General features: G+C 40.8%; 1 protein-coding gene and 1 long non-coding RNA gene across 2 annotated transcripts in view; one reads left to right on the forward strand and one right to left on the reverse strand.

Annotated features, from left to right (window-relative positions):
* hmcn2 (hemicentin 2) overlaps positions 1 to 4,603 on the forward strand; it is a 50,095-nt gene extending 45,492 nt beyond the window's left edge. The window contains exons 74-81 of the mRNA XM_074670582.1: positions 38 to 172; positions 316 to 435; positions 621 to 746; positions 2,024 to 2,152; positions 2,243 to 2,536; positions 2,703 to 2,822; positions 2,899 to 3,025; positions 3,113 to 4,603. Coding sequence (XP_074526683.1) covers positions 38 to 172; positions 316 to 435; positions 621 to 746; positions 2,024 to 2,152; positions 2,243 to 2,536; positions 2,703 to 2,822; positions 2,899 to 3,025; positions 3,113 to 3,491 — 1,430 coding nt within the window. The 3' untranslated portion in view covers positions 3,492 to 4,603. The remainder of the gene's footprint in view (positions 1 to 37; positions 173 to 315; positions 436 to 620; positions 747 to 2,023; positions 2,153 to 2,242; positions 2,537 to 2,702; positions 2,823 to 2,898; positions 3,026 to 3,112) is intronic.
* LOC141790591 (uncharacterized) overlaps positions 3,469 to 25,185 on the reverse strand; it is a 63,730-nt gene continuing 42,013 nt past the window's right edge. Inside the window, exon 3 of the long non-coding RNA XR_012598276.1 lies at positions 3,469 to 3,552. This is a non-coding gene — a long non-coding RNA (uncharacterized LOC141790591). The remainder of the gene's footprint in view (positions 3,553 to 25,185) is intronic.

Consider the following 25,185-nt stretch of genomic DNA (forward strand, 5'->3'; position numbering starts at 1 on the left):
CAGGCCTCAAACGTGTCTTTCATTTCATCTGATACAGACATCGACGAGTGTTCCCAGAGCTCACATATGTGCCACTACAACCAGCAGTGTGTCAACACGGTGGGTGCGTACCGCTGCCAGGCCAAGTGTGGAACAGGATTCAAACCCAGCATCACAGGAAGCAGCTGTGAAGGCAAGTCACTGGAGCTGCTCTACCTTTCATTTAGAGACACTTTTTGTTTTAAACCTGTTTGATTTCTTTGTTCAGACCCTTTACTTCCTGCAGATCTCAGAGGTATAGAATAGACAGAGACAGATGTGTTGGTTCTGTTACAGATGTGGATGAGTGCCAGGAGTCGGCTCTCTCGCCTTGCCAGCATCAGTGTCTCAACACTCTGGGTTCCTTCCGCTGTATCTGCCACCCTGGATACCAGCTGTCAGGACACCGCTGCATTGGTCAGTTACATAACATGTTGGCTGTGCTTTGTGCTCCTAGAAGCTTTAAAAAGTCATGAAAAATATTGTTGATACAAAAAGGTGTAAGATTCACAAACTATCCAAAGTTGTTAAGAAAAATTCTGTCAAATGTTTAACAATTACCTCGTAGTTTGCACAACAGCTGTTTTTCTGGTCTTTCTCAGACATCAATGAGTGCATGAGGAATGTGTGCCCAGCTCACAAGGAGTGCCAGAACACAGAGGGAGGATACCAGTGTCTTGACAGCTGCCCAGCTGGCATGACCAAAGCAGAGAGTGGAGCCTGTGTTGGTGAGCAGCGTTTATACTTAGAGGAGGCTCTATTTGCAGCACAAATAAAAAATAATTACCTGTTTTATAGGAACACAAGAGGAACTAATTTATTTCACTGATTATCCGTAAGTGTTTGATTTGTGACAGATTATCATGGACTAGTTTGTACGATTAGATTAACCCAGGGGTATGCAACCTTTATTTTGTTTTATCTCACCTGCATTGGAGTCAGTCCTGAGCCACAAAATCAACTTTACATTCACCATAAAGACAACAAGGTGTTAAACATTCAATATATAGATCAAACAAGTTGCATTATTTTATGAGCCAGAAATTATCTGAATTTATGAAATAGCAGTTGAACTTGAATTGCGCTTAAATTTAATAGCATGTATTGATAATACCACTCAACTTATCATTTATTGTTGTTTGCTAATTTTTTGCCACATATCAAGCACTAAATAAATAAATACAGCGATGGGTGTCTTTCAAACTTGAAATGATACGTTGGTATCGGTACTCAATGGTTCCACTTTTCGGTACTTTTGTGCATGTATATGTGGTAATAAATATTAAGTTTAATTTAAATAAATATTTCATGATATTTGAACTTGCAATGCTGTGTTCATGTTTAGCATGGAAAATCACCTTCTCTTCTACTCTTTCACAGCCACAACAATGTGTTTAGGTACTAAAATAGGGTACCGTTTGATTTAACGTGAATCGGTACTTGGTACTACAGATGGAATCTGGTCAGTACCTATAAAAGTACATAATTTGGTAACCATCCCTAATAGTATATCAAGCTGGCAGGGTTTATCATAGATGTGATGCATATTTAACTCAACAAACTGTTAAATCATGATTTATTTTAGTCTCAATGATGTTCATCATCAGTACCCTCTATAAGAAAAATGCAAGTTCTTTATTTCATTAATATATTTTTAAAGCAACACTACAAAGAACTTGAAAAGCCGCAGGTTTCAGAGCCCTGGTTTAACCCATCAGGTGATAACAGGACTGTTGGCAGCTTTTTCAGACCTCTTCAGTGCATTCTGTTTCACAACACTGGATGAGTTTTGGAGAAAAGAAACTGCTGCTTGTCCTTCAAAAAGACTTCTTCTTGAAAGTCATCTGGTTTGTGTGGAAATGAAACAAAAGTCGTCTTCCTTACAGGACAAATTTGAGATCATAGTTTAGGTTTTGCAGTTATATTTTATCAAAGCAATAAAGTATCTGTAGTGTTTTCTGCTGGGTCTGTAGATAAACTTTTTTTAACGGCACATTTTTTTCAGACATCGATGAGTGTCAGGATGGCAGTCACATGTGCCGCTACAGCCAGGTCTGTCAGAACACAATCGGAGGATACGGCTGCGTTTGTCCAAGAGGTTACAGGTCTCAGGGAGTGGGCCTCCCATGCCTGGGTATGTCATCTCCAGTGCTATTTCCTGTGTTCCTGATCAGCAGTGGTACCCTGACATGACTCTTAACTCGTGCACTGTTCCACCTCACAGACATAGACGAGTGTGGGCAGACACCAAGCCCCTGTGCCTTCCAGTGTCGCAATGTGCCTGGCAGCTTCAGGTGCCTGTGTCCTCCTGGCACCGTGCTGCTTGGAGACGGGCGCTCCTGCGCTGGGCTGGAGAGAGGGACTACTTTCACCAACGGTACCAGGATCAGGGCGAGACTCCGCCCACAGCTCGTGTCATCTCTTGGCAGGCCAATCCTGTCACGTTCTCAGGGAGTGTCTCGCACTACCAGACAGAGCTGTCCTGCAGGGTACACCAACAGGGACGGCACGTGTGTTGGTGAGTGTGCATGAATGTGAGGCCAGGGACTAAAGAAGTGAAGTGCTGTATCTAGGATATGAAGCATTAATCAAGGCTTCTCTAAACATTCCTTACACCGATGTTTTCAGATCAGCTCATCCAAGTTTTGACATATTCCCAACTCGTGTTTGTCTTTCTTGTTCAGATGTCGATGAGTGTCTGCTCAGGAAGCCCTGTCAACACATGTGCCGAAACACCATCGGCAGTTTTCAGTGTCAGTGTCCACCTGGATACAAACTCTTAGCCAACGGCAGGAACTGTAAAGGTAAGCTATCATATCTGTACTGGCATGTCTTCCATTAATCCACCACCACAGCTTCCTCACCCCTGTCTGTGTCTAGATATCGATGAATGTGTCGAACAAGGCATCAAATGTGGACACAACCAGATGTGTTTCAACACCAGAGGAGGATATCAGTGCCTGGACACACCCTGCCCTGCCTCCTACCAGAGTGGAAGAAGCCCTGGGTAAATACAGAACTCAAGAGTTTATTATAACAGCATTAAGGGACATATTCAGTGTCAGTGACTTTTTCTGTCCTGTTGACCTTTCAGGACTTGCTACAGGCTGTGCTCCTCTCTAGACTGTGCAGGAGGCTCTCCTCTGCTGCTGCAGTACAAGCTGCTCACACTCCCCTCAGGTATCCCCTCCAACCACAACGTGGTACGACTCTCAGCTTTCTCAGAGTCAGGCGTCCTGCAGGAGCGGACGTCCTTCACCATACTGGAGCAGGAGTCAGAGACGGGTTTTCTGAGCCGACTGTTTGGCATTAAGGATGAGGCTGGCAGAGGGATCATTTACACTCTGCGGCCTCTGGACAGACCAGGACTTGTGCGGCTCAAGGTGCAGGCCACCACTATTTCACCACAGGGACGCATCACTTACCAAAGCATCTTCATCATCTACATCTCCATATCGACGTACCCGTACTGAGACTGTTCCCTGAGGGCTCTACTGATGACTCTGCCTCTCAGAGGCCTCCAGTCCCCAAACCCTGTGACACAGACAGACACAAGACCCACAAAGCTTAGACACGGAAGACAAATAGATGTGGTCAGTGTGCAGATCCAGTGAGGATGTGTTCCAAAGCCTGCGAGTGAAATGATAGCATCCAAAGTGACTTTTTCCAAACCAAATCATTTGGTTCGGTTGCAAAAAGGAAAATTGATTCCACAGGACTGAATCTGAATGAAGTGCCTTCATCTTGAGCTCATGGTTTCTGAATGCATTGGTCCACGTAGATGAAATCTGAATGTGTTGGATGACCATTTGCCGTGTGCCTTATAGATGCATCTTTCGAAACAACACAGAATGTTAAGAAAAAAGTATAATGTCAAACAAGCACAGGGATCTGAATGTTCTGCTGTTTGTCATTTTTTACGTTAGCTTCAAGTGTTTCCTTCCTCTGGGACAGATTTCTCCCCATGTGTTCGCAGCCTGCACTTACAAACAGAAGTCTTTTAACATCTCGAAACTGTACGATGCTCCCCCTCTTATTTATTGAAGTCATTTGAATGCATCACTGGTTTACATCGCCGCCTGTCCCCGGAGGGTTTGAGGTAAGAAGTATCTGCCTGCATTGTTATGACTGTTGTAACAGTGGCGTGTAGGTGGTGACATGTTATGTGTTTTTGTACTCTTTTGTAACATTTTTTATCACATGAGAAAGTGTAAAGGTGCTATTCTGAATGTAGCTTTTTTAGTTTATAATAACAGCTTCCCTGTGTCGGTGATGAAAGTTGTGTTTGTGACAAGAAGGAAAAACAGGAGAGTTATTAAACACTCACCATGTATTTATTTTCTGCATTGGCTAACCTGTTATATCTAGCCTGGAGCCACCTCACTTCACACTGCATTTTGTTTTTCCTCTCTTTAAATATTTGGTGTTCAGCCATTAAACACGTGCATCATACCTCTAAATCCAAGAGGAAAAGGTAATACGAGAACCAAAAAACACAAATCACAGTTTTAAAGTCACTGTGCTTTTTTTTCAAGTCAAAGAATTCCCCCATGTGTGTGAGTGTTCAATAACTGTACAAATAAAAAGGCCAACAATTTTGCTTCTGTCTGTTATTAACAAACTTTATCACCACTGATCGGATCTTATTCCAAACTCTTTTCCTTTTGCATGTGGAAAACTTTGCGCAAACATTCATGATGAAACAAGAAGAAAACGTAAACACTGCGCTTAGAGAATCTGTTTGTCCACAACATTACTGCTGCCTCATTAACTCAGAGAGCAGATGACAATCAGGCTTTGAGATTATTTCTATAGTGGTTCCCTCTGCCTCAAATCTCCAGTAACCCTAAAATGATCCTTTCTACTCAGTAAGAGTGTGTGACAACAAACCAGGGGCCTGGTTGTTTTTAGAAATAGTAAAATAACATTAGTTTTTGACAATAAAAAAGATTTGTCCACCAAATTTTCTCATCCACCTTCGTCCAGATAGACAAAATCATCTATGGCTAGGCCAAAAGATCAATAGTACTGGGTTGATGGATTCGCTGCACTTTCAGCAGGTGATGGCACTTAAAAAAGTTTACACTTGGACCGGTTTATTTGAACAAAAACATTTTGATTGGACTCAGGTGTCCAGATGGATGCTTCACTGTCCAGCTGCCCAAGGACACTCTGACATGTGGACTGGTTACCAAACCAGCGATTCTCTAATTGACATTGAGGCTCACTCTTCTACACAGCCACAGCCGTCTCAAAAGCTGCTCTGGAAAATGATGCATCAGCACTTCAGGGAGCCAAGAAACTGGCCTTGTTAAAATGGTAGAGAATAAGTTTTCAGATCAAACTGGAGAGAAGTTGATGAGAGGCTCAAAGCCTGTCTCAACTCTGCCTGAGGAAGGTTGAGTGTAGCAAATATGGCACCCGATGATGATAAAAGGTTTCAAAGCTTCAGAAATACAGGGTGACATCAGCATTTTATGGAATATGTTTTTTTTTCATTGGCCAGAGCTATAGCTGAGAAGATTAACAACACTCTCGGCTTCTGTGGTAAATATGAAGCTGAATCAGCAGCTAGTTCAAGGAGAGGGTTTTTTGAAGAAGTAGTTTTGGTGCTTTATGCCTTTTACAGAGATGATGGAACAGTGGATGGTGCGGAAGGCAGGGCGAGGGTGAGGGGTGGGGTAGGGGGCTGCCCACGCAAGGGTGGTCTCATGGGGCGCACGGCCTACACCACTATGCTATACCATACAATGTTCTTCACCTGCCTCACTTTCATGGTACAATTAGTTGATTGGCCAAGTTTAGTCGCCTTGGGTCCTCGAGGCACCAAGGACATAAAAACAGATCAAACATCCTTTGTTTACATGGGCTTAAATAACATTTTTCAGTTATGGATGAATGCAGTTGTGAACGGTTTGGGATTTTTAAAAGCATTTCACAACCTTCTATCAGTGTTTTGGGAAACACGGTGGTCTTTCATTATTACATTTTCTCCCATGTTGTTTTGTTCACTCTCATTTGGGTAACATCCAGTCTGTATGTGAGGCAAGAAACCAAAGGGTTAAACACTCCCCTCTGCAGGTAGGGCCAGGTAAGGTTTCCTGTCTTTATAACGCCAGATGTGGGCAATCAGTGCCTCCCTTTGTCTGAATCCTGGTAGCAGTGTGACAGGACTGCTTGTTGTGTGCAGATGCTGGGAAGCTGGTTGCTGATGAATCTCAACTGTTAAGCACCTGGTAGACTTATGTACTGTAAGGAGTTGTGCTCTCCCCCTCTTGTTGAGCCAGAGTAGCCATCTTGTTGGTTTTCCTCAATCAGGGCCAAGATCAAGCAAGATTTAATCGCCAGACTGCTGTTTTGCCTTCCTCTTCCTTGTGCTGCTGTACTCTGCTTCATTCTGCTTGGCTCAATTTAGCCAGGCTTAGCTTTGGTAAGCCAGTCCGTTCAGACTGTTTTTTGTTTGCTTGTTATGATGCTGCACAAGAATTAAATATTTGCTTCTAGGCCAATCCATGTTAGGATTCTAATTTCTTGGAGTAGAGTATTTTCTTTCTTCCTTTCTTTCCACACAACTGACCAGAGTAGCTTATGCTATCTTTTTGTAATACTGGACCAACTGACATTGTCATAATTCTATTTTTTCCCTTAACAGAGGCACAAGCTGTGGGGAGTACCCGTGGGGTTCACCTGGTTGTGCGCGGTGTGGTAGGTCTGGTGGTGGTCACTTGGATGCAGTGTAGGTTTGCAGTGAGTATTACAGTGCCTAATTGCAGTGGGTATTACATGTGCCTAATTGCAGTGAGTATAACAGTGCCTAATTGCAGTGAGTATTACAGTGCCTAATTGCAGTGAGCATTGCAGTGCCTCATTGCAGTGAGTATAACAGTGCCTAATTGCAGTGAGTATAACAGTGCCTAATTGCAGTGAGTATTACAGTGCCTAATTGCAGTGAGTATAACAGTGCCTAATTGTAGTGAATATTACAGTGACTAATTGCAGTATTACAGTGCCTATCTGCAGTGAGTATTACAGTGACTAATTGCAGTGAGTATTACAGTGCCTAATTGCAGTGAGTATTACAGTGCCTAATAGCAGTTAGTATTACTGTGCCTAATTGCAGTGAGTATAACAGTGCCTAATTGCAGTGAGTATTACATTGTCTAATTGCAGTGAGTATAACACTGACTTATTGCAGTGAGTATTACAGTGACTAATTGCAGTGAGTATTACAGTGTCTAATTGCAGTGAGTATAACACTGACTAAGTGCAGTGAGTATAACACTGACTAATTGCAGTGAGTATTACAGTGCCTAATTATAGTGATTATTTACAGTGTTTGAGTTCACTGGGTGCTCACTGTGTGTTCTTGTGGGTTTGCATAGGACCTCCCCTCAGCAACTACCCTGTCAAGGTGTTGTATTTTAATTGGAATTCCTAGCCCCTTTTTAATTAGCTCTAGCATTTTTTTTTACTCATTTTATCAAATCTTTGGAAATAAATCATTGTCCTAACTACCTCGTAGTTAGGACAAGTCCTTTCTGTATTTTAAGTCTAGAATTATAGTAACTTAAACTTATAATAATAAACTTAATTAGTGAATCAAATGCATGTCTCCTGCTTTTCCTTGAACCCCTTAACTTTGTTTGGTGTCAACACATCAAAGAAGGGGCGCTCCCTGGCCCAAGGGTCTATTGAGCCCCTGTTTGTATTTAACGGTGTGTCTGGTCACATGTAGATCAGTTATCTCTGGTGATACCTCTGCTGCTCAGTAGAGGGAGCAAAGATGAGTTTGATTTTAAAAAGAAGAAAGTGATGCTGTTCCCTCAGTACTGGATATTGTTGGTCTCTTTGGTCTTGTTACTGTTTTTGTAGAGCTGCTGGTTGTAATAACTGTCTAAGAGAGGAAATACAGAAGAAACTGAGCTACAGACACACAAAAAAAGTAGATGCAGACATTGTTTGCAAGTACGACCTAATGAAGCCATTATTCAACAGACAAAGCTTTGGTGAACTTACAGATTTGCATCAACTTACTAAGTGTGTTACTACTTTCTCCTTGGATCGTGATTCACAGAGGAGATGAAGATAAACTGACCTATACTGAGCCCAGGCAGAGCGTTTGTGGTTACTTACTTGAGTTTCTGAGAGTGTTTCTGAGTTGGAGAGGGATGCTTCCTCCATCTGTTTTGATGTTCCTGTGATGTGGTCATTAGTTTGAGTGTGATGTCAGGAAGTGTGTGTATTCCTCAGAAATAGTTTATACATTGCACGCTGTGTTTGGGATCACTTGATGTTAGTAGGTCACAAAGTTGCTATGTGAGTCAACTAACCTAATTTTCTTTCCAAATTAAACAATATCTACCTCAAGAATATAATAAATTAAGACAACCACTAATACAAACATTTATTTCAAAGACTGATGAAATCACTGATTTCTTCTTGCTGCAGCAGTCTGAATAGGGTCTAAAGCTAAAAAGGAACAGAGAAAGATTTTCTTCTTCTTTCTACTGACCATGTTTTCATCAAGCTTATTTCTTTAGGCTTCGATTCCTCTGATGCTAATAAAGAAAACCCGTACAACATTTAATGACTCTGAGGAAGAGGACGTAAGTACGGCAGTAAAGCACCTGAACTTGATACATGCTAATAGAACAAGCAATGGTAAGAAATAAATTTAGCATTAAAAAAAGGAACAGGCCGTACTTTCAGGGAACACAGCAGGTCTCCACACCAAGTGGAAGCTGCTCGTTCATTAAGTTTTTATAAAGCTGTACAGATTCCCTGCAACACATGTTATACACTTTAAGGCAGACTACAGGCTGTCCTCCTCTCCCGTAAAACACAAAGTATAAGTGAAAATGAACGCTTCAGGCTGGCCAATGGCTCCCAGGAACATCTCCCCTGCTGCTTTACACAGTCAGGACGTCAGGAGAAACAGGGACTCGCTGAGATCCACACGCTAATGAGCACATCGCCGCTGCTTACTAGCTGGTCTGAGCATCAGAGCTCAGAGTGCTCCCATCATGATTGAGTTAAGTCTGCAAACAAAAGAATTCAGCAGTTTGAAGACTTGTCAAACATCTCTGTGTGCTCCAGAGTTTGAGATCTCTTACAGTAAAGTAGTATGACAATTTTTAATGCTAACTGGTTAGCATTTAACATTTGAACCAGTGTTGTTTAAAAATGTGCAGAAGAAACAATAGATTTCAACTTAACTGGTTTGATTTCTTCCTGTTCCTTCCATCTGTATCATTTCTTGATCATGGTAAATGCCCGGTCTCAAATGAAAAGTAGAGTTAGCAACTGTCTACTGAATGCTGTGAGACGTACAGCTAATAAAGAGTCTGATACTCCCTCAGGAATCCGAAAAACAAAAACAGAGGAAGAGCAAATATTGGATCAACAGTTCGTTGGAAACTAAACAACAGACATATGCATATTTTCCCCCTGCATCTGCTAAATGTGTACGCAAGTTGTTGTCAGACTGAGACAATAACAGGTTTGTAAGGTGATATGTTTATGTTCCATGTGTCCACATTGCTGAAATATGAGCTAATGCTGCTTTAATACTGTTGTGTGGCCTTGATTAGTCCATCAAAATAAAAGTCTGTAAGCAGCAGTATGTCAAAGAGGACTTTTGTTTGGGTGAGGAGTTATTTTCAACAAAAACTTAGATTATGCTGTCATGGAGCAGAGTCCCAGATATAAGTCCCAGTGCTTTCATGGGCGCAAGTCACATACTGAGCTCTGCTGTTCATATCACAAATACAAAGTCCTTACAAATGTGGCACAACTTAAAAGTGAAGGAAACAGGCGTTACAACAGTATAACATTCAAGATAAGATAACATAACATAAGATGAGTTTAAAACAAAACAGGTATAACAAGTACATCTTATATTGTAAATTTTAAGCTTAGGCAAAACTTTGTCCCAAACTATGCATCAGTTCAGTTTTTGAATCAACTTCTTTCACATTTTTTTCTGACGCTACATAAAATATTAGCATTACCAACACAAGCGTATTTTTCCAAACTGGAGTCCAAACTAGTAAGGAAGATGAGTAATGGTCCAGCTTTAGACGTCATCATACCACTGTCTGTAGCTCAGTGTGGGGAGATGAATAATACTTTGATGTGGTGACTGAGAGCTAATGGTGGAAGTGTGTCAGAGGATGTGGAGAACATGTTCAGACCCAACGACTAAAGCCAAGGATAGAGACATTATTGGATTTATGTAAGAGATTAATACAGAAAGTGTCTTAGTGCTATTGTAGACCCCTTTTTACAGGAAATATGGAACGTTTTTGACCACTCAAAGCCCCCAAACACTGCAAGCCACCCTTACCCATCCACACCACACTGACACACTTTAGCCCTGTTTCCACTGAGCAGTCCGGTTTGGATCAGTACAGTCTGGATGCAGATAGCCATGTCAGTTACATAATAGTGTGACGCCGTGCACCCCACTAATAAATCCAACAAAGAAGAAAAACATGACACAGTGAACAAAGAGCAACGATAACAGACACCCAGCAATTCATCTTCTTTGTGATTTCCATGAGGCTCTTTGCAACAAAGCATGATCAAGCTTTGTTTAAGACTGAGACACGAGGAGAAATACAGCAGCTGCTGTAACACAGTAAGTGACAAGTCTTTTGACCAATCAATGGACTGTAGTGTTTCTAGCTCCACCTTCTGGGGTCCGATTGGTATGTTTCCATTGGAAGGGTTCCAAAAAGTGGAACGGTACAGGTTGGTAATTTGGGGACCTGTCCTGGGATTAGTCAATGGAAACACCATAAAATGCGTGCCGTACCAAGACAAACCAAACAGAACCACTTGGAGGAAACAGGGCTTTTGTCATGATACCAGATCCAAGTTTTTGAGTCTGTATCTGATTGACACCTGATACCAGAATCATGTCTGTGTATCTCTACCCCAAAGGATTCTTTTTTTGTGCAACTGCCCACTCACTATACATTAAACTGTTGGTGTTTTTACATCCTGTAACTCAGCCTCTGCCCATACTGTGGTGCAGTTTGTGTTTCCTTTGAGTCACTCTTTTCTCTTGTGTATGATCTGGCTGTTCCTGGCATCACTCTGTGATAAAATTATTTACCCTTGTTCTGAGGTTTTAACCATTCATTGTCCATTATTTAACACAGCCAGGTTGTTGGAGCCATAATTTAGTTTTGTTTTCTTCTTGGTTTCTTTTGTCTGTGGTGTGTTCAAGGACGCAATTTTTTGTTCTGCCATTAGGTGGTGTTTGAGAGGGATTTAAGAAGCCTGAGTTAATGAGCCAGGTGTGTGTGGAATGGGAGGTATACAGTTTTTCAACTTCAATGTAGAGTCTTCCAATAAGACTACATTTTTCCGGTGTGAAGGGAAGAACTTCTCAGATGCGCGTTTAAGTAGTAACGGAAATCGAAACTTGAAAAAACCAATACCATTGTCCTTTGAGCTTTGGATGCCTTGACCCGTTTATTATTCACCCACAAAGAAAACCAATAATCCATTTTAAACAAAAAATCAAAACGTTCAACCATGCTTATTGTAACGGGTGGTGAACGTTTTGTTTTTTTGTTTTAACGTGGATTATTGGTTTTCTTTGTGAGTGAATAATAAACGGGTCAAGGCATCCAAAGCTCAGAGGACAATGGTATTGTTTTTTTCAAGTTTCGATTTCTGTTACTACTTAAACACATGTCTGAGAAGTTCTTCCCTTCACACCGGAAAAATGTAGTCTTATTGGAAGACTCTACACAGGTGATCAGTCAGAAAGCCAGATAATAAGTTATTCAGTGGTTTAAGTCTACCTGTTTGGCTCTGAGTGTGTGTTACGTCACTGGCACTTTTCTAAAATCTTTATCGAGTTAAATATCACTCGTTAGAATAAAACAGTAACCTGTTTATATTTGCCTGTTATATTGGCTGTTCCATAAAGAAATACACAGGTCTCATCTAGTACATGTGCTTGGATAAACCTCAGCCCTCACCTTAAATCACACAGGACAAAGGTCACCTGATGCCAGAAATGCAAATGTAATCAGTCAGCACGCCGCAGTGACTGCCTGAACATAAAGATGCTGGCAGCATGTTTAAAAACCATTAAAAGAATTTTCTAGCACACACTTTGTCAACATAACACTCTGGTGGAGACAAATTTATGAAAGTGAACTACATTTTCCAGATGACATATTAAATTTCTCGCTTCATATGCTTGAACTGCCAATAAACGTGACAATCAACGCAGGTCTGCGGAGCGTTTCTTAACCACAGGATTAGCCGGCGCCCTGCAGGGATTGCTTTAGCATGGAGGAAAAGGATGCTGTGGTAATATTTACTTGTCACCATAGCAGCGGTGAAACATACATGTACAGTAATCTTTAAAAGTAGGTCAGTGAAAGAAAATCTAAGTGTGGAATAATGCAGACATGACACAGGGGGATCATTTGGGCTAATTTGTGCATTAGAAAGCAAAAAGGTTATTTATAATACACGTGCACTGACTTTTCACTGTTCTGTTCTCTGTTGTATTTATGTTTTCTGGCATATTGTTAAAGACAACTTTAATAGAAACTGATTTCTAGGGCAGACGTGCATGAGCTCATGGAGATCTGCATTAAATAGTGATCACGTGCTCAGAGCTGTCATGCCTCTCAGTGGGGTCATAAAAAAGCGTGCACACTGTGTGGTACACTCCTTGACATCAGTCTTTTCAGCCACCTTGACAATATTTCCTGCAAACGTAAGGGAACAGCTTGCCAAGAACATCAATGAGTTTTTGGACCAGTCTTTGCCGTTTACAGGCCTGTAGAAGTCTTCATATGGCCGTTAGCGGAATTTGCAGCCAATGATATCATCACAAAAGTGTTGCAGGGACAGTCACGCTCCACCAACCACCCACAGAGCTCCTTCATCCTAACACTGGCCCGAGGGGATTACAAAACACCACCAGCTTTTCGATATCTTGAAACACATTCATGTGTTCTAAACATGTTGGTGGGATGAAGCTGTTGTGTGAGTGCAAGCGCCTGTGTGACTTCTAATGTGGGCCAGACGCTGACTTCATTGCCACAAAGCTTACCACAGTAGTTCCATCCATCCTGCTTCCCAACCCGCCGCCTGGGCTCCGCTTCCTACTATTACTCCCCGAGCTGCAGATGGAGAGGAGAACGAGAGACTGGAATCAAATCCTCGCATTTCGTATTCACCGATGGAAAGAGGTACAAAGACCACCGGGTGGATGAAAGTCTCAGAGCTACCGTTTTGGGTTTAATTTCACATTCGAATTCAATCCACAACAGGCCGGGCGTTGCAACAGCACCACGGACGCCAGATTTTCTTGTTCCCTGCACTCACATTTTTTCCAAGCTAAATGACTTTCCAGGCTTGAATAATAAAAACTATTATATAAGCACTTCTAGAAAAGGTCCAGGCAAATTAAAATGAGACAGTCAGCAAACTGGTAGTAGCAGCTTGGAGTAAATACTGAACTGTGCTGAATAAGGCATCCATTATTTAGTAACCACTGTTCAAACTGAGAATTACAGTAAGACCTAATGCTAAATGGAAGTATTAACACCATTTAAAGCTGCTATAATCAAATTAGAAAAGGCCCTATTGGCTAACAGTGGCGTCTAAAAGGTTGGGCTAAGTGATAAATAGAGGATTAATACACAAATCTGTAAATTCCCTCTGTTCCACAGAGCCTCCGTGTCTCTCAGCTCTTTGTTTTCATATTTAAACTCCATCTATCTTTTCTATTTTCACCTGTGTTTAAAACATTGTAATCAGTAGCTGTTAGCAGCAAAGTAGCTTCAAAAACAACTGCAACCTGGCTGCCCAAAAGGAAAGAGAGGCCTGAGTGTAATGTTTTAGAATTGTTCAATACTCTTGAGATAATATAATGGAGGTGTGTCAAAAACAGTGGTATGGCAATGTTGATATTTTTGTTTAAGTGAGTTGGAAATACAATACCTCCACAACAGTAGGTGGCGCCGAAGAGCTACTCCACTGTATGTTGCCCATAAACTGTATAAAAATCTCAAAGGATATTCAAAATATTTTATTCCTAAACTTATTGATGTGGGTTTTGACAGCGTATCAATGATTTTTCTCTATTATTTGGGTCAGTTAGTTTAAAACCAATTCAAGATTTTTCAGTGTAGTAGACTGATACAGTAATAATCATAGTCATGTTTAGAGAATATTAGACTTTTTCTATAGGTAACGTTGGTTACACCCATAGACTGTATATACAGTGGACAGCGTAGCTCCGCCATTTATCATTGTACGGTTTTAAAGCCAAAATACCCCCCTCTCAGGCACCACCATTGTAGCAGACCTGCAGCCAGTCTGCGCAGTAGAGACAATGAGGGATTCTGGGAGAATCTGAGTGGAGCTGAGTGACAAAAATTATAATTATTTTTTTTCTTTCGAGAGTCTAATCACTTCTTGACTCTACCTCCCGACATATTTTACGATCCCCGAAAAAAATACACGGGAATGGCAGCTGTCAATCATCGTTAAATGTTACGTAAAACCTAATTTTTATCCTCGTATGACTGAGAACAAAACTTTTTAGAAAAAAGAGGATTTGAATACAAGAAAGCCAAATAATATCTTCAAATCACAACAACAATTGGACGTGAGAAACATTTCTACGAGGTGTAGTAATAATTTAAAGTTTAACCACAGCCCATCTGGAATGGCTGGAAAGCTGGATTTTTTAACCTATACTGCAGGCAGCCACCAGGGGGAGCAGTTTTTGTGGAGACCTCACTTCAAGCCGAGCAAGTTGACGTCCATTTTTTTTTTTTTTTTAACAGTCTATGGTTACACCACATGACATTTATCAGTTTCACCAACTGACCACATCTTTCAAATGATATTTTTTTTTTCAGCATAAATGTCACAGTAGTTAAAGTGACAAACTTGACACACTTTATTTTTTCAAATTAAGTGTATGTATGGAATACGGCATCTGACTTTCTTTATTTCAACCACAATAAAATACAAAAGTTGTTTTAAATCAAATAGTTAACTGGGTAGAATATCACAATATATAACAATATTGTGATATTGTGGTATTATTGTATAGTGACCCAAGTATCGTGAAGTGTATCATAGCATGAGGTTCTTGCCAATACTAACCCCTATAGTATACACGAATTAAACAGATCAAAGTGCTTTGAGTCAGTTTTGCTTTTCTGTTGCTCAGCATGTCTGACGCACTACCTTTGTTTGTAAATCTCTCTCTCTCTATTAAATCATAAACTATATTAAAACCTCTGAGGGGTTGTTCCTCTGGGACAAAAATGGGATGACCAAACCACCTCCAGATGAGTCTTTTACATGATTTTATCTTTATCTTGTTCTACAGAATATTGATATTTGTGATAAAGCACTGTAGTTTTGGGTGGGGGGTTCAGAATTTGGTCACCTCAGACAGCAATGTTTTCATCAACTCTCTTTCAATAATTCTCTCCATGTATTAAGGTGCAAGTTACACTGTAGTAGCAGTATTCTTTGAGATTAGGGCTGGCTGCAGAAACAACTAGAAACCACAGACACACTTGGTCACAAAGCCCATCTGAACAAACACCACCCAAAAAAATGTACAATTCATTGTTTTGGTCTAAGCAAATTTTTTCTCTGTTTACACATTGTATGGGGGATTCACCTATTTTCTTTTTTTATAACTCAATGTTAAAACTCTTGGCGTGAACATGCAAAAAGCAGAGGCAGGGCTAAATGTTAGGGGAAAGGATGTATTGGGATTAAGTCTCATTTTGAAGGGTTAGTAGTGGCATGATGAGCGTAAAAAACAGCAAGTACACTGACACATTTTCTCCTTATTCATTGCATCTTTATGTTACCAACCTACAGTATCACTGATGATACAACCTATCATATTGATAATATTTGTATGATAATATTTATAATCATACTGGTTTAAACAGAATTCAACAAGAAAGTATTTAGCATTTAATCAAGCTGATTCTCTCCTCAGAGGGTGGTGGAGAACAAAAATGGGACAAAAATAAAGACTAAAGAAAGAAAGACAAAAAGAAAGACAACATCAAATGCTTGGTTTCTCTTTGTGTGGGTGAGTGAATATTTAAAAAGTCATCCATCTAATCTGAAATATATGCCAGTGTTTGTGTTTTTTTCTGTTCAAATCATCAGAAAATCAGTGCTTTGTCTCTCAACAGCCATGTTTAACCTGTTAAGAGGGAGCGCATTTGTTGCCCCCTTAGGATATTTAGTGTCCGCTCCATAAGTGAGGCCTCCATGACCCAGACCTGCTGTTGTCCACTAATCACTGCTGAGATTTACTGCAGCTAACGGTCAGACCTGCTCTGGTGATTACTCCCAGACACAACCACAACAAATTACATGCTTTCTCACGCCACTGATAAAGCATTAAAGCTACGTGAAAATACCAGCGTGGCCAAAATGAGACGACGTCCTCCAACAGATTCACCGCTGCCTCAGGGTGTACGAGTTAATGTTAAAAAAAACAGCAGCATCTAGGAGAAGAGGGTTAAAATACAGGATCACTTATTAGGTTACAGGGCTAAAATATTTTTCCTAGTATTATGGAAGAATATAATAGAAGCTCTGTTAAATTCTGCTTGAGAATGAACATGGATCATGTATGCAGAATTGAGAAAACATGTTTGGAACCTGACAACAAGGAAACCAAACCACGCTTGTGTTCCCTGTTTTCAACCAGATGCCCCACCACTCCACGTCTGTAATCAAACAGTCGTAAAAAGACTTTTTAAAGTTCAAGTTGTTCTTTTTGAGTGTTTCTGACAGCTGTTCTCCAATCTGCAGGCGTTTCACAGACCAGTGTTTTGTCAACTCTGAAAGTTAAGCGTTAATGCACAAATACCTTCATACAGTACAAATACCAGCAAGTCCAAACTGGCAGAGTTCAACCCTCCTAACACCTCATTCAAGGGCCTGGAAAGGGATGAGATGGAAATATCATCGTCATAAATAGCTTTGCAAACGCCGAGGTAAAGGCAAAGCCAAAAACAGCCTGCAACTGTCTTGATCCTCCCACACAGCGGCTATGGTTTAACTGTGGTCATGACTTTGAATGACCTGTTGCATAATGATTCGAGGAAAAATCAACACTCGTCATTGGGAGGCTACATTTTAGATGATTTGACAGCACTTTTAAATCATTTAAGACAGGCAGTCCTGTTTCCAGGAGTAACAGATGTAAAATGTATCAGTATCATTCAAAAATAAGATTCATAAGATGGTTCATGAATCCTTTTAGATATCGCCTAGAGAACCAACAGTTGCATCTGTAACTCATTACTCCCTGCCCCTCATTCGAGGTCAGACACAATCAGATATTTGACAGATCTGTACAGACAACAGAGGGTACAGTGCAGGCTGACATCACCGGATATATAACTGCAAACAGTACAAGGAAAAGAAAGGAGCTTTACAGTGACAGTAAAAGGAGTCCAATAAAGGCTGTTTCCACCACTTCTAAGAGGCAGTTTTCAGCAACACTTTTGGTTCCCTTCAAGACATCATCCCACGCTGTGAGATTTGTTTGTCTTGGCAGAATCCTCATTTAGTCATAAGCAGTCAAAGATCCACATTTTCAGCTTTGGCTCAGATTGACGGTTTACGAGTGTCTAGGATGTGTTGGATCAGAGTTTTTCTTTCTTCCTGGGATTGGCGCTGAGCTGGTGGCTGACTTCCAGAGAGACGCGACCTCCAGCGGTGTGACCTCAGGAAATGGGGTTGGTACAGGGAGGGTCTGACAGCCATCCATCACATTGGTGCCCTGGGACCATTGCAGAGCACAGCTCCGGCGTGATCTCTGGCTTTTCTCTCTCTGCATGGACCGTTTCACACTTCTTGAAATCCAATACACGCTTATATTTAGCTCGTCCTTGCAACATTTTACAACTCAGACAGAGCCAACAAATGCCAATGGCTTTAATATGAGGCATAACAATTTGTGGCTGTTGTATAAAATACTCCAGCCCATAGCAACCAACTGTTACTGCTTTGCTTTGCTGCATCGATGTTGTTGCAAATAACCAGGGGTGGCACATCCAGTGACCACAGAGATAGATGACTAAAAAAGAATGATAAATGGAAGTCAGCTGTGGATAATAAATCAGGACACTCAGTGCTGGAATTTTATGTTTTAAAGAGGGAGTTAATATAGCTCCGGCCTGAACCCTTTCATCACCTCTGTCATATATTAGTGTCAGCTCAACATAAGTAGGAACAAGAAAATCTCCTGAAATAGACACGTTCTCTATCATTCATGTTTTTTTTTTTTTATCAGGACACAATGCATTATCCTCTTACACATATCCAAACTCTGCACGTTCCTGTTGCCCTGCTCAATGAGTAGCCACAGGAGCAGCTGAGGATCAAGCACTTAGGTGAATTACACATGTGGTATGAAGAGGCTTTGATCTACCAGACTTTTCATGTCTACTGATCAAATCTAAACCCTAATATTTGGCTCTGGAGCATTCTTCCAAAACAGCTATTATCACAATTGGGCTGCAGTGCAGGTCCAGGGCACACACTCAGTCATTACGGGTATTACTTTGGCAAGTAGAAGGCAAGAATAAAGCAGCAAGGGTCAACAAAGAGCAAACTGAGACTCTTGTGTCCTGCCACTCTGTGGACTCTGATTTTTTTTTTTTGCTGCAGACACCAGATGTCTTTCATTTCATAAATTGATTTCACATGACGTAGAGATAGTAAAGTTATCAAAAGGGCTCGCTTCTCCAGTGTTTTTATTTCACCCTCCATCCTCAATAAGATCACACAGCTGTGACTGCCTTGCTTTAATGAATCCTAAACATTTGTCTTCTTTGAGCCTGATAGTGGGAAAGTGTCTCTGTCATCTCCGTGTTACAGTAAAAAATGCGACCTGGTAAACTGGAGACCTACAGCTGATTGTGTCAGCATATGTCAAATCTATAAAAGCTGTCGAAACACAATCTTTTCGAGGATATATCCTAGTTTGGTTTTATATAAACGGTGTTTAACAAATCTCTTGGACCACCACCTGGTGTGATGTGTTTACCTCTGCTGCCCTCAATTAAGAGTGAATTTATGAATAAAAAAATATTGTTCATGTTTATGTCATGGTTAATTCACCAGGATGTGTAAGCTCTTTCATTAAAGCTGTGTATTTAAAGGGACTGTGAGGACCATCAGTTTGAAGTGGGATGCTGTGGCCAGAATCAAGCGCGGACTGCCATGACATGACTCTTAACTACGCGTGTTTTTTTTTCTTACCATGAATGAATGGAGGGCAGATCTTTTTTTTAACACTACTTTTCTTTGTTCAAGACAACTTTTTACCAGACACAATGTGACGGGTGAAGTATTTATCAACAGTTATCTCTGTTGTTTGAAATGTGACACCAAGCAAAAGTTGTAAGTTTGTACCGTAGTTTACTAGCTGGCTATGTTAGCCCTACTCTTAGCCTGGTGCTCTGAGATGTGTCCGTAATGTGAAACGTTGGTAAATCCTGGTTATTTCCTGTCAGTCATCTACCAAGCAGAGCTAACGTAACCTCACTCTTCATTTTATTGATAGACTCTCAAATTTGAACAGACCTCTGCAGAATAACTGCTGCATGTGAGTGTGAATTAACATCATCACAGTTTAGCCCCTGTGTTATAGAGTGATACAACCCAAGCTGAAGGCTAATTAGCCATTAGCTCATGCTCTTTTACTCCCCTGTTTAGCTTTCTTCTGCTCTTGTGCCCTTTTTCTTTTCACCAGTCTAGTTTCAGTGTCCACCATCACAACAAAATGAATCCAGGAAATTGCTTTCACTAGAGAAAAACACAGATCTCTCTTCTCTCTACTAAACTTTGTCAGCTTACATGGTGTTGTAATAGAGGCTTAGACATGCTGTAAACAATCTGGTCCTTTCCAACCCGATCAGGAAGCTTATTTTTTACGATCAGGCATATATTTGGGAGTGAGGCCTTTAATTTTAAACTATAAAAACTGTTGTTATCCATGAACTTTTAAATTTACTGTTTTACAAAAAAAGCAGAAAAAATAATAAAGGACATTATTATAATTTTTAATTGAAAAATTACAGTTGGTGACCTTATTTTTTAGAATAGAACTTCATTTCCTTGTTTTCATGATGGTTGGTCTAATAAGTTTGTAAAGCACTATATGTGTCAAAATATCCTCAAATTAGTGATCAATAATTATTTAAATCCATTTTAGAGGGATGCATCATGCAGCAAGTTGTCAATCAATGGGCACTCAAGATGAAACACTGCTTGATCTTTGCTATCTTTATCTGTAGACAGAAGAGCAAGCCAGTGTTTTATTGGTCAGAGCTGTTTCACCAAGAGCCAAAAGTTCCTGGACCTTCAGGCTGGTGGTCCACTTCAAATGATACCTGTTACATATCTTTACAATGGCTCAACTCCTATGCTATCAAGACAGCTGGAGAGCTTTGAAAAAAAGAAAAAACTCTTGTGAGGATATAAAAAACAGCCTACAGAGGTTGATTTAATTTGTTGTCATATAGTATAGTGAAGACAGTTCTTGTAACCATACCAGTGTGATTTCAGTCCTTTTTTTTCACTTTGACATGTTTCACATAAACTATAGAAGAGTCATGTGATGTTGTGATTGGCTGTGGAGGAAGACTGCAGGAAGTTTGTGGTTCAAACACGTCGAGGTAAGAAAAAATAAATAACTCACAGTGTTCTGATTACAAGGCCAGTCTTACTATAACAAAACCAAGTAGTTTGGAATTATAAGAAAACTGTCAGTCAGACATTGTATGCCTGTTTGGATAATACGCACTTCCTCTTATAATTTCCAGCAGGTTTTATTAAATGGATGACACATCTCTGTACACTGCAGGACTGCAAACTACATTTTTTTAATGAGAAAAAAACAGCCTATGTCCTTTAAGAAGGCAAACCCTGGATAATCACTGTTTCTTATTCTGCTCTTTAGTGAAAACTAAACACAGTTGTACAGTGAATCATATCACAGCCAAGCAGATTAGTATGCAGCCCAGCTGTTTTATTTCACTGAGCATCATATGACTGACAGACATGAATGTTTCTGTAAAACCTGATACTCAGCTGTTTTAGACAAGGCTCATTGTACACTTCACTCCACAAGTCCATGTCTAAATTTTACTACTCATCACTGCCTTTCACTTCTGAAGGCTTCTCACTGGCTTCCCCTTCTACAGTAACATAATACACACCTTGAGTGCTTGCACAAGCCCAGTTCTTTTACAAGCTCCATGCTGGTTAGCAGCGCTCCTTTGCTCCAGTCAGGCTGAGAAACTTAAGCTGCTTCTCTGTATGTTTAAGAAATGGAAAGTTTCAGGTGTAAAACTCAACAAACAGGTCAAGTATTATGACCTGACTTTTACTTTACTCTGTGGGACATTCCTACAAAATGACTTCATAGGGGACAGCAGGCCTGGAAAGCAATAAAATGCGTCTCGGTGGAGATGGCTTTTCCATCGGCTCTGCGGCCTCATTGTTCAGGGCTGCAGCTCAAAACCTGCAGTCCAGGACCCCCTGACAGCAGCTTCAAGGACAGAGGGACGAGGTTGTTGCAACCTAAACTACCGGGGTATAAACCTTTACATCTCAAATTCTTACTGCTGCAACAGTCTGTACGGCTAATTTTATAGCTGCTGGACAAAAGAGGAGCCAGTCCTGGAAGAAAAGGGGACGCAGGAAACGCTACAATTACTCACAAAACATCTGTTTTTATACTTTAGATACCTTTGTCAGACACAAGCAGTGAAACTACAACAGAAGCCACCAAGACTGACACTGGAGATAAATTCTGGTTTATGTAACAATAATTCTGGTACCAGACTTTGTTTTTCACAAGCAACAAATCACAGAATATCTCCATCTCCTTAAATCCCCCAATAAGACTTCAGCACGACATGCCAAACTGTCTCTTGTGTTAGCTTTCTTTTACAAAGGATGGTTCTTAGAAATGGACCTCATGCTTTCCTTCAAACTATTTGAAACATATAGTGAATTTAGTTTCTATAAAGAGCTGGAAACAGTTTTTTAAATGCCTTTCTCAGTGCATAAAATAAATAATGATTCATTTGTGTCTTGACGCTGATAGTCAGTGCAGCGCTTCTACTTAAGGGTTGATGGCACACGTCCAGCATGACCTTTTAATTTGCTGTCAGAAGTTTAGAGGATGCGTACTTTGGATGTCTTCCAGAGGAACTAACTCTTGAGCCTCAGCACAACAAGAACCAATCTAAACATTCAAGGTTACATGTTCACGTAACACTCAGCACTTTACCACACACAGTTTACATCATCTGAGCCCACTTCACTGAACAGACAGACAGCATAATAACGTCTGTCTGGGGCTCTGGCCCTCTGATGGTAACGCTCTGCCTGGCCAGTGGAAATAGCTGACACAATATTGGCAAAACTTTCAAAACTAAAATACTGGCTCCAGGTACGTTTGGTAACTGTGGTTCCTCGCTCTCAATGTACGGCATTGAGGCAGAGAGGTAACGTTATATAAGCTTAATGCTCAGCATTAAAAATAATCAGGAGGCTTTTCCTGTGGTTGAATTACCCGATGATTAATAGACTGTTTCCTTCTATCTTGCAAAACAGGGCTGTGATCAAGTACAGCATCGTCCATAAACAGCCACGCAAGAGAGCAATTCACTGAATTCATGCAGAACAATAAAGCTTTTGAGACGCACTTGGTGAAACGCTGCCTTGAGTTCATACAGGTAAGGGTGCAAGAGCAGGTCTCTTGGAAAGAAATGTGCCTCATTGAGCTGGAGGAGCAGCTGAAGTCGTAAAGTTTTACTTAGCAGACAATTCAATCGACAGGCACCCTATTGTTCCAAAGGGAAACTGGCTCCCAGATTTGCAAAGGGGAACTAATAAAAGGTTTCATTTGATTGCTGGTGCTGGATGAAAGGAACTTTTTTTTAGTGGTTTCAGTAGGAACTTTTTGCCCAAGTGTCAAGTTCTTCACAATGACAAGCGACAGTTACAATGATCTGTCAAATGTAGATTGATTATGACTACCAGCTCTGTCATGAGGAGGAAATTAAACACTTGACACCCTTCAGTTTACACTCATCTGCAAAGGAGTCATTGGCACAGGGATACTACAGTGATCAGGGGGCATACTTCTGAATCAACTGTGGTTTCACATTTTTCCTTACACTGAAGAATGTGTGTGCCTCCAGAAGGGAAGGATGGGGAAAATAAGCATATGTTTCAGGTCTTGATTTAAATGACTGCCAATGATCCGTTTCTCTTTGAATAAATTCCAGATATGACATAAAGTTTTGTCTATGCATTGGGTCATTTCAGTTCAAATGATGCTCCAACCAAAACAGAGTCTGAGGGTCATCCTCTTTAATAATCGTCACAGCGACCAAAGAAGAAAAAGTAAGAGACAAGGCAAAAATGTTTCCAAGGAAAGCTTCCAAACCAAACACAGAGAGATTGCTGGTGTCCACAGTAGGAGCACAGGACTGGCTGTCTGCTGCAGTCTGACCCTTCAGTACAAAGAGTCTGCAGACACTCAGCCAACTCATGAGCTCAACACTGGCCTGAGAAGGCAGCCCGGTCTGAGAGGATACTAAGTGTACACATGTGTTTGTTCAGAAGTGTGGGCTTATTAAACCTGTCTCGTTTTCTGATGTGGTCCAGGAAATGCCTCACTGCTCCACTTAAGCCATGTTTAGGTTCTAGCAATAAACATTTTGTAGCCAGATTTCTCCAAGCTATAAGACTCATGGTATAGGAGGCTTAATAAAGGGATCTGAGAGCATGTGCTAATTATCAGCCATAAAACTTTGGATTACGTCAGTGCAAGTTGTTTAACCTTATAAAAGGCTTTCACCGTTTCTTTATCAGTAGCACAATTTTCTTGGAGCGTGTTGATACAAAACAACTTGTCAAGTCTCAACCAGAAGATAGTTTTCCTCATAACCGACCTGTGAAGAGTGGAAAAAACGCTCCAGTTGGCAGCTTAACTCAGGCGCAACACGACTGGCAACCCATTATCTCATGCAGTGGAAAAAGTAATTCCCCTTCTGTGGTTCCTCTGGTTTCTCCTGTGAAATTGGGGTCTGACTTTGGAGTAAGGGCAAAGGAGCACGCTTTAATCTGGAAAATATTACTGAGGGTGGAAGAACATGGGAAACAATAACACTAGAAGGATTCCTCTTCCATCCTCTGGGCTCTATGATTTAGAGATATGCTTCAGTCTGCAATTTCAGCTCACCACAACTACCCGCCTGGCCCCCGTCTTTTAATACTCTTTTTCCACCTCCCTCCAAAGCGGGCTTTTGTCTTGGTCAACCCGTGAAGCAGAATGACTGGAAAGCAGCTCAGGAAATCCCTCAGGTAGCACTACGGGTAGTTTGTCTGCACTACAATTAGTTGGCTTTGCTCCAGATCATTTAAAGGACAAATATTTATCCAGCTTTGAGCTTTCAGGCGACTCTTCCATCCTCTATTCTGTTGTAAAAGATGACAGTAGTGTGTTATGAGGTCTTGACGCTCAGCGTGGAAAACTTCCCGTGTTCAGTCAAGGACTTCCTCTTCACACATGGAGAAGTAATCAAAGCACAGAGGCAAATGGTGCAAGCACGTCTTCCTTTAAAGCAGAATGATTCCCTTCTGTTTTTGACATTGAGACAGTCACAGCCTTCCGGCTGCTGATTAACTGCTGTTTTCACAGAGGAAACCATAACAACTGATTTGTATGCTGTTGTCTCACAAAAATCACCACAGGGATAGTAAACGGAAAACCTAATCTACACTTGCTTCCTGCTGGGATGAGTAGTGGAACATACCTCATAAAAGTACAACAATTAAGACAAAGGAGAGAAGATGAGGCACTTAACAGCTGAAGAATCAAAACAGTGTTTAGTAGTATTAGTAATGATATATTTGGATACCTAAATGATATTTAAAACCTTCAGAGGGCACATTTAAAAAACCAGAGTTCACTATGTGTTTTGATTTATGAGCAAAATTGAAAAAAAGTCCTATATTAAGATTAATCCAGCCTACATGAGTCCAGCCAGCATCAAAACCCAGGCAATACAAGCACCTGGCAAAATGCATTCATGAAGGTTG

The sequence above is a fragment of the Halichoeres trimaculatus genome, unplaced genomic scaffold, assembly GCF_033239565.1.
Source record: "Halichoeres trimaculatus isolate MK-OKI-2021-1 unplaced genomic scaffold, fHalTri1.1 fHalTri1_scaffold_5, whole genome shotgun sequence".
NCBI classification, from domain to species: Eukaryota; Metazoa; Chordata; class Actinopteri; order Labriformes; family Labridae; genus Halichoeres; species Halichoeres trimaculatus.